The sequence below is a fragment of the Babylonia areolata genome, chromosome 1 (assembly GCF_041734735.1).
Source record: "Babylonia areolata isolate BAREFJ2019XMU chromosome 1, ASM4173473v1, whole genome shotgun sequence".
NCBI classification, from domain to species: domain Eukaryota; kingdom Metazoa; phylum Mollusca; class Gastropoda; order Neogastropoda; family Buccinidae; genus Babylonia; species Babylonia areolata.
The window spans coordinates 77,545,659-77,555,120 of NC_134876.1; the positions used below are offsets into that span (position 1 = coordinate 77,545,659).

The window sequence follows — 9,462 nt, forward strand, 5'->3', positions numbered from 1 at the left end:
TTATTGTTATTGTTGTCACAAGGACAGATTGGAAGACTGGGCGATGCTTAAAATTTTTATCCTTGAGTAATAAAGTTTTTGAATCTCTCTCTCTCTCTCTCTCTCTCTCTCTCTCTCTCTCTCTCTCTCTCTCTCTCTCTCTCTCTCTCAAACTATGTAGTTGTAATCGTTTTGAAACACACCGTTCCTTTAAATCATTGTTGCAGCCAGAAAAAATATTCATTTGAACTTGATCTTACCATTACCCACCTTTTCCCGTCCTGAATAATTCTCAACAGCTTATCCCTTTCCAGTATGGGAGAGAAAAAATAAAGTATTTTTGTAATCTTGAGAATCGTAATTATGTCAGTAAACAAATGAGGAAATTAACTTTAAGTAGCGGGGAAAAAGTAGTAGACAGTAAAGAAATTATCAAAGAAGTTAAACGCTTTTATGAAAATCTATATTTAAAGAAACAAGTAGGGGCTGTGAAATATCAGAGTTAGTCGACAATATTCCAAAATTAACAGAACAGAATTAGAAAAGTCTTCGTTAGAGGGAGAAATAACACTAGATGAAGCAACTTATGCATTAAAAAGCGTGAAAAATAATAAGAGCCCTGGTTCGGACGGATTCACGGTAGAATTTTTTAAGTTTTTTTTGTTTTTTGTGTTTTGGGGTTGTTGTTTTTTGCAACAAATTAGTGTATTCGTAGTAAGAGCACTAAATGATAGTTTTCCAAGCGGTCAACTCTCTCTTAGAGAAAGCATTATCATATGCATTCCTAAAGACGATAAAGCAAAGGATTTACTTAAAATTAATCTGAAATGTAAATTTGCAGAAATCAACACTTTGTATAAAATATGATTAAAACGACAGCTTAAATCTTTGATTTTGTCCAAAATCGTCCACTTGTGGATATTGTTGCCAAACCCTCCTGACACCATGATAGACATGATTCCGAAAACAGTGTTTCAGTTTGTATGGAATAAGAAACAAGATAGAATCAGTAGAAAAACTGTTGTTAAATGAATTATTCATGGAGGGCTTGGTGTGCCAGACATTAAAAACTACATTAATGCACTCAAGTTGATTTCGGTACGAAGACTAAAGACAAGCAACCATAAATGGAAAAAACTCAATGTTACTATAAATCCTAGCTTGACTCTGCTTGAAAAACTTGGCTCAAACTTTCCTGCTAATAAACACACCTATCAAAACAAATTTCGGAATGTCTTGCAAGCATATAGGGAATTCGGAAAGGAAATTCACATAGAAAAATAGGAAGAAATGGATGCAGAACCTCTATTCTGTAATGATAATATAAACATTGGAAAGAAAACTGTGTTCTGTAAGAAATGGATTGATCAAGGAGTATGTTTTATTTCAGACTTGCTTAATGATGATGGTATGTTTCTGTCATTTGAAGAATACCAGTTACAGACTGACTATGTTACATATACTGGATAAATACAAGCAGTGAAGTGTTACATGAGGAAATGTAGAATTGTTGCTCAAACTAATCAATCTTTAAACAGCCATAAAACTCTTGAAACAAAATTTTCATTTTCTGAGGGTGCACGTGTATACTATGATATTTTACATGAGGAAATGTAGAATTGTTGCTCAAACTAATCAATCTTTAAACAGCCATAAAACTCTTGAAACAAAATTTTCATTTTCTGAGGGTGCACGTGTATACTATGATATTTTAACGCATGATTGGATAAACCCAAATTGTTGCAGTAAATGGGAAAATAAACTTGACACACAAATCAAATGGGATACTACATTTAGGAAAATACGTCAAATCAGTGAAATCAAACTTCGGTGGTTTCAAATTAGAATTATACATAGAATATTAGCAACGAATACTGTGTTGAAACATATGGTCATAGTTGGTGAAGATAGTTGTAATCTTTGTAGAAAAGATCGCGAAAATATATACCATATATTCTGGGAATGCGAATTTACACATGTGTTCTGGAATACGCTTGAAAGACATATCAATGGTAATTCTGTAAGTGCAAAATTCTTAGAATTCAATGAGAGAACCATTACATTTGGACACGATAGCAAATTCAGGTCTGATAGAACTCTTGACATGATTATAGTCCATGCCAAATTCTTTATCTACAAATGCAAAGTCAGTAACACAATTCCACAGCCTAATCATTTCAGAAAATATCTGAAACTTGTATATGAAACTGAAAAACATATTTCGCTTGTGAATATGTCTTTTAATACATTCTCGATAAACTGGTTTCAACACAAGCATTTGATCAACATTTAAAGATGATGTTAAAATTATTGCACTTTTTTTTCTTATATATGCATTCTTTTTCTTTCTTCCATTTTCTTTTCTTTCCAGTGAATATTGACAATATTGGCTGAAACGAGTGCGGACTGAGGAAAGGAGGAAAAAATCTGATTATATACACTTATCACTCGTTTAATACATAGATATCGCTGCATAGAATTTCTAGGGGCACGAGTGGAATACAGAAGGATAACCAAAACAAAACAAAAGGACAGCATTGATTATTTGAACATGAGATGAGGTATGGGTGCTGTGTTCTATGACGTTTAATGTATACATTACATACAGACATCAGTGGCTGAAGGTTCGTGCATACAGGTGCCGATATGTTTGTGTGCATATCTGTGGATTTGTGTGCTTGTAGCAGTGTGTGTATGTGTTTATATCTTTGTATGTAGTTGTATGGATATTGAATGATATACTCAGAGTAAGGAAATGATGATGTTTATCCATTATGTTGTTTGTTGTTGTTTTTTGTTGTTTTTTTCTGGTCATGTGTCAGTTTTTCTGTTTTTGATGTTTGAAATGAAATTAAAAAAGGTTCATTAAAGAAGTCTTCAAAACTTATTAGTTGTTATATGTTGTGAAATTATTCCCTTTCGTCACAATCTATTTGATGGTGGTGTGTCTTATTCATTTGTTGGTTCGAGTCTACTCTCTACTTTTCCACATCTCTTAGATGGTAGGCTTTCCTCCCTGTATGAAATCTTATTGTGTCGGGTAACGTTAGGCACCAAACATAGGGAACCAAACGAAATCAGAGAGAATAGACTGCATTCCCCTGAGTTGAAATGTTCCAGGAATAAGTTGGAATTTATAGTTGATGGAGATAGGGATATTCGCTCGTGAGACAGTTGGCACAAGATAAATCCACGACTTTTCCGTGGTGTGATAGTAATATTCACCGATGTGATGGTTGGTGGAAATTACTCTTCAATTCCATTTAGTGTAAAACACTCACAGGGTAATAGCGACACCTTTTCACCCGTGTGATAGTGCTTTTTGGCCGTGTGATAGTAGCAACGCTTTTCACCCGTGTGATAGAAATACCAACAACAAGTCACACAGAATAACGTCCTCTGACACTGTTAAAATCATCAACCATGGGAGCAGTCAAAAACATGTCCGTTCCACACGGTGTATGACACGGAGAGAGAGAGAGAGAGAGAGACAAACAAACAGACAGTGATTAGATAAGCCTCTTCTCTTCTCGCGTGAGCCAGCGCAGTGTGTGAGCGAGCGACCGGTCGGCCTGTACATGTGCAACTTTGGGACAGTCACGTGTACACTACCAATCACACGACAGAGCGGGTGGTGGTGGTGTGTGGTTCGTCCGTCGGGATCGACGAGGACCATCTAGTCATCCTGGGGGTGGGTGGGTTGGACTCTGTGGGTGCGCAGATGACTACCAATCACACGACAGAGCGGGTGGTGTTAATCCACCCTCTCCCTTCCCTTCCCCCCTCACGCCATCACCCACCACCACACTCTTCTTGTTATACATTTGGGTCGGGAGGTAGGAAGGGGGTGTTGTGGGGATGGAGAGAGGGAGGTTAATTAACCAGCACAGTCAACATATATATAAGCATAGAGACACGACATCAGTTTCAGAATTGCCGTTCATGTGCAAAGAGTCTGAACATTGTGTAGCAGATTTAAGCCTGCGCAAATTCAAATATTGACTGGTTTGTTTGTTTTTTTGCAAGGAGAAGCAAACAGCATTGTGATGGTATACTGATATCGTATTACTCTGAGGTTAATTCTGGGTTGAATTCAGGTACCAAAGGGTTGTTAATTTCTTCGTTTTGGACATTCGTAACATTATTGAAAAAGCATAAGTATTCATTCTCAGAGTGAACTAAACTACAGATTAGACTGGAAAAAAATAAGACATTGACTGTAATTTGCACTGTGGATATTTTGTTTTATCTTATCTTATTTTATCTACTTTGAGAAGAGGACGAAGAAAAAGACAGCCATGGCTATCTCTTTGGATTTGCCTCCTTGGGACATGAAGGTGAGTGTTCATTTTGTGTTGATACTAAGGTCTGATATTTTCTGCAATGAAAAGTTCAGGTCTTATTGAAATCAGCATTACGATTTTGGACGGACAGACAAACAAACAAATAAACGAAACGGTATTGATTTTAGAATAAAATCAATTTAAGGCTGATGTCATGCCATTAATGTGAGATTGGATAGGAATGCAGAACAGGCTGGATAGTATAAGGCCTCATCTCTAATTTGTTCTGGGGATTGTTGATTTCATTTCTTTTCTCTTTTTTTTTTTTTTGTTTTTGTTTTTTTGTCAGTAACCTGACTCATGAAATAGACTATCATGGTCGGCATGTTGCCAAGCAGGATAATAGCCGTGCAGAGTATTTCATTTCTCTTATAAGCCCTTAATATAGGATAATGAACGGAAAAGTTCCATGTCTGCTTTGCAAACGTAGAAAATGACAGTCATATTTCCTGTTCATATAATTAAAGATTATTTCAGTTCCACTTTCTTATAGATAAGCTTTTTTGTCAAGTAAAACATTATCGTTTAAGATAGTACATCTTGAATCAGATACCCAGCATTAGTAGAAAGCAGTTTAATATGATGATATGATGTTATTTATTTGTTTTCTTTTTTTTTCGTGTGTGTGTGTGTGTGTGTGTGTGTGTGTGGTGTGCACGCGCGCGTGCGTAGGTATCAGCGGTCTGGATGTCCTTATGTAGAATACACATGTTCAAGATCAGTTGTAGTTTATTTGAGAGTTGTTTTGCCCATCAAATTCCCTGTTCTCCCTGTTCGTGATGTTTAAGACAACACTTTATATCTTATCTTTTTTGGTGACATGATAAGTGTGTATCTAGTAATTTGCGTGATTCTGCCAAAGTTGAATATTCCATAATATAAAAGATAATAATAATTCTGATAATGATAATATTATCATTATTATCATTACTACTACTACTATTACTGCTGCTGCTGCTGTTTCTACGACTACTACTATTACTACTACTGATGCTGCTGTTGCTGCTGCTGCTGCTGTTGCTGCTGTTGCTCCTCCTCCTCCTACTTTTACTACTACTACTACTGGTAGAGGAAACTGAACACCACTGACGTAACTCAACAGCAGTGCAGGGTTTCCTCTGGTGTGTGGCCTTATGGCGCCCTGACAGTGATAGCTCCCGTGGACTGCATTCACTAAGACTGCAGCAGACGAGCCTGGGTGTCAGGTTGGGCGATGTGAGGAGTTATGTCACTAAAACGACACAAGGGATAGTTCAGTTAAAAAAAAAAAAAAAAAAAAAAAGTACAACAATGATTTCCTAAAACTATCTGTATGCTATCATACAGTGCTTTTTTCTGTTGTGTAGGCAATCCTGGCTCTGCTTGTGTTGACGCTGGTGGCAATGAAGATGATAACAACGATGAAGAAGAAACGTTACAACCTACCGCCTGGACCTTGGGGCCTACCTCTTGTCGGTTACCTCCCTTTCTTCGGGCCCCTGCCTCACTTCACCTTCACGGAGATGCGGAAAAAGTACGGTGACGTGTTCAGCGTCAGTATGGGCAGCTGGCCCACTGTCGTCGTCTGCGGTAGTGACGCCATCAAAGAAGCTCTGGTAACCAAGAGAGATGATTTTGCTGGAAGACCTCCTTTCATTACATCTCATTTGCTGCATGACGGCACGAATTTTGCATTTTCGGCATACGGAGCGGCCAGTAAAACGCAGATGAAAATCGTTAGCAACGTCTTGAACACATTCAGCAATGCTCGCAAGAATCCCGTTGAAGATATCATTCGGTCAGATGCAAAAATTCTCGTTGAAGAGTTCCTGTCTCACGGTGGAAAGAGCTTCTGCCCGCTGGAACAGTTGTCTGTTGCTGCTTTTAGTATGGTATACCAGCTTTGCTATGGACCACACAGAAACATCCGAGAAGATAAGGATTTTATGGAAGCTATAAAACAACTTGACACCTTTACAGATTTCGCTAAAGCAGGAAGCACAATAGATGTTTTGCCATGGCTTCGATATGTTATGCCTAGCAAAATCTCCAAATTTCTGGACCTTTGTAAAATGGTCGAAGGCGCAAGAATTAACAAGATAAAAGAGCATGAGTCATCCTTCAATGAAAGGAATCTACGGGACATCACTGATGGTCTCATCCACGCTGGAAACGCCTTGTCTAAAGAAGAGAAGACACTAGGGATCGACAAAACTTTAATTCTTCAAAACCTAGACACCATATGTGGTGCTGGCACCTTCGCCGTGTCCTCCTACTTGAAATGGTTCGTGGGGCTGATGGCAGCTTGGCCTGAAGTGCAGGAGGAAGTTTTCCAGCAGATCAACGACGTGGTGGGTCAGGACAGAGACATCACGTTAGCTGACCGCACCCAGCTGCCTCTCTTGGAAGCAACAGCGTATGAGATTTTGCGCTTCGTCGGCATTTTTACACTTCCTCACTCCACCACCTGTGACACCACTCTCCAAGGCTATGACATCCCTGAAGGCACAGTAGTCTTGGTCAACGTGCACTCCGCCTTCATGGACGAGAAGGTGTGGGGGGATCCCAAAGTCTTCCGGCCCCAGCGCTTTCTGGACAGCGAGGGACAGCTGGACCGAGGCATCGTGGAGCAAGTGCCCGCGTTCTCTCTGGGACGTCGTCGTTGTATGGGCGAAGCCTTGGCGCGAATCCAGCTCTTCATTTTCACTGGCACAATGATCCAGTGTGTGAAATTCTTCAAGCCACCCAAACAACCTGACTTTGAGTTGCAGCCAAAGTTTGGCCTGACTCTGGAAATAGAGCCTTACGACGTTTGTGTCATCAAGCGGGAATAAATTGAAATGTCCAAGAAAACCTGTCCAGCGAAAAGTCTGCAGAGGGCTATAGTAATGCTGATAGCAATATTGTCCTTAAAACTGAGTACGCCTAACGTTTAACGAAAGAGCACAAGTTTTTTTCATTTTTTTTTCTTTTCTTTTTTTCTTAAAGAAAACTACGCTCGAAACCAATAAAAGGTGACCTTTGGACGCATATCCAGGAAACTGAAATGCCATAATGAAATCACTTCAGGCGGAATACATAAAGATGGCACAAGATAAACAATGTAAATGAACTAAAAGCTGCGCTGGGTAAAGTTTACATCGCGGAACTTTGCAAAAGAAAATGAAGCCCAAAATGTTTGTAAGTGTAACTGACTCGGAAAGATAGAAAAAAACTATTGAATTCAGATCTACGTATGTACGAAGCTCATAACGAATGTGACCTACAACCCTGAAATGACTTTGATCAGCTGTTGTCACTTGTTGATATTTTCAGTTTTTTCTTTGTTACTTCCTTTCCTTTTTTCCGTTTTGTTTTATTATACTTTTCACTTTATCAAAGAGATTTTAAGATTTCATATATATAGTAAAATTGCCTTTTAAAACCAGGCATAGGTATACTGCCTGAGATACAATATCAGGAACACAGTACCATGTCCACGGTTTATTTTGAGAAAATCGGAAGTACATATTTCGTGTGCGTGTGTAATCTTCAAAGACAAACATACATAAAACCCGGGAGTTCGTTAAAGGCATTTTACGGACGTCTTCAGATTATTGTTTTTCATTAATATTAATATTGATATATTATTTAGTATATAATCATACTCTACCAGAATTCTAAGCTTTACTGTTTCCATCCATTAAGCATTAAGTATGAAAGTATCAACGGAGCCATAGGATCCACCGCGTTGCGGAAGACCACGTGTTGAAAACCATGTCAAAATAAAAGACAGCATGCTAAAAAAAAAAAAAAAAGACAAAAAAAGACAAAATCATCAAAAGGAAAGAACACACTGTACGCTGGAAACATCAAAGGACAGACTGAAAGCTGTACACTGGAAAAGGACAGTCTGAAAACTATGCACTGGAAAAGGACAGACTGAAAGTTGTACACTGGAAAAGGAACAGGACAGACTGAAAGCTGTGCACTGGAAAAGGACAGACTGAAAGCTGTGCACTGAAAAAGGGCAGACTGAAAGCTGTGTATTGGAAAAGGACAAACTGAAAGTTGTAAACTGGAAAAGGAACAGGACAGACTGAAAGCTGTGCACTGAAAAAGGGCAGACTGAAAGCTGTGCATTGGAAAAGGACAGACTGAAAGCTGTACACTGGAAAAGGACAGACTGAAAGCTGAACATTGGAAAAGGACAGACAACTGAAAGCTGTACAAAAAGAAAAGGACAAATTGAACGTTGTGCATTGGAAAAGGACAGATTGAAAGTTGTGCATAGGAAGAAAAAGAACAGTTTGAAAAGTGTACAAAAGGAAAAGAACAGTGATGGCTGTATAAAAGGAAAGGTCACGTCAGACTGAAGATAATGTAAGAGGAAAAGAACAGACTGAAAACCGAGCTAAGAAAAAAACAACAATCTGTATATTATGCAAAAGTGAAACGAAAGAAAGAAATCATTGACTAAAAAATGCAAGGGGAATGACCAACCTGAAAGCTACACAAATGGAAACGAACAGACAGAAAACTGCAAAAGATAGCGACATAATGAAAACAGAGTGAAAACAGCACTCAAGATAATGAAAAATTGACAACATGACAATTTGAGAAATGGTGTAAAGAACAGACTGTGGTGTGATCAAATGGCAATTTTCATTTTATGTTTTGCTTCCACCAGATTTTACTCAAGAGATTAGCAGATGCGTTCACTTTCTAATTAATCTCCTCTTGTATGCAGAATCAATTAATCAATTTCCATATCATAATATATATATATATATATATATATATATATATATGTGTGTGTGTGTGTGTGTGTGTGTGTGTGTGTGTTTACTTGCTAAGCATGCTTTCAGTGTTTTCCAACCGTTTTTTTCTTTCTTTCGGGTCTTGTAACTTGCTAACACAAGCTGCGTTGTGTCCTGCTTGTTCAATGCATGATCTTCCGCGTCCTAGATGACCGCCTTTTGGTTCCTTAACTGCTTCATACAGTGGGTTTTGTGGGTTTTCTAATGCTCTGAAGTAGGTCTTAACCTGTTCCGAATTATTACTGACCTGCATTGAAGGAAGGTCAAACATAAGTATCGCATGGTTTCCGTAGGGTTGAAGTTAGGGGCGTAGGTACTTGAAAACTGAAAGTAGCGTACCCACAATGTCTGAAAACTTGTTC

The 9,462-nt window shown here is 38.4% G+C and overlaps 1 protein-coding gene across 1 annotated transcript; it reads left to right on the forward strand.

The window, feature by feature from the left end:
* The first annotated feature begins 5,685 nt into the window (after nt 1–5,685).
* Nucleotides 5,686–7,215, forward strand: LOC143293641 (cytochrome P450 1A1-like). Its single transcript, XM_076604754.1, has one exon. It carries the CDS (start codon nt 5,705–5,707, stop codon nt 7,133–7,135), a length of 1,431 nt encoding a protein of 476 aa, XP_076460869.1. The 5' UTR covers nt 5,686–5,704; the 3' UTR covers nt 7,136–7,215.
* Nucleotides 7,216–9,462: the final 2,247 nt, after the last annotated feature.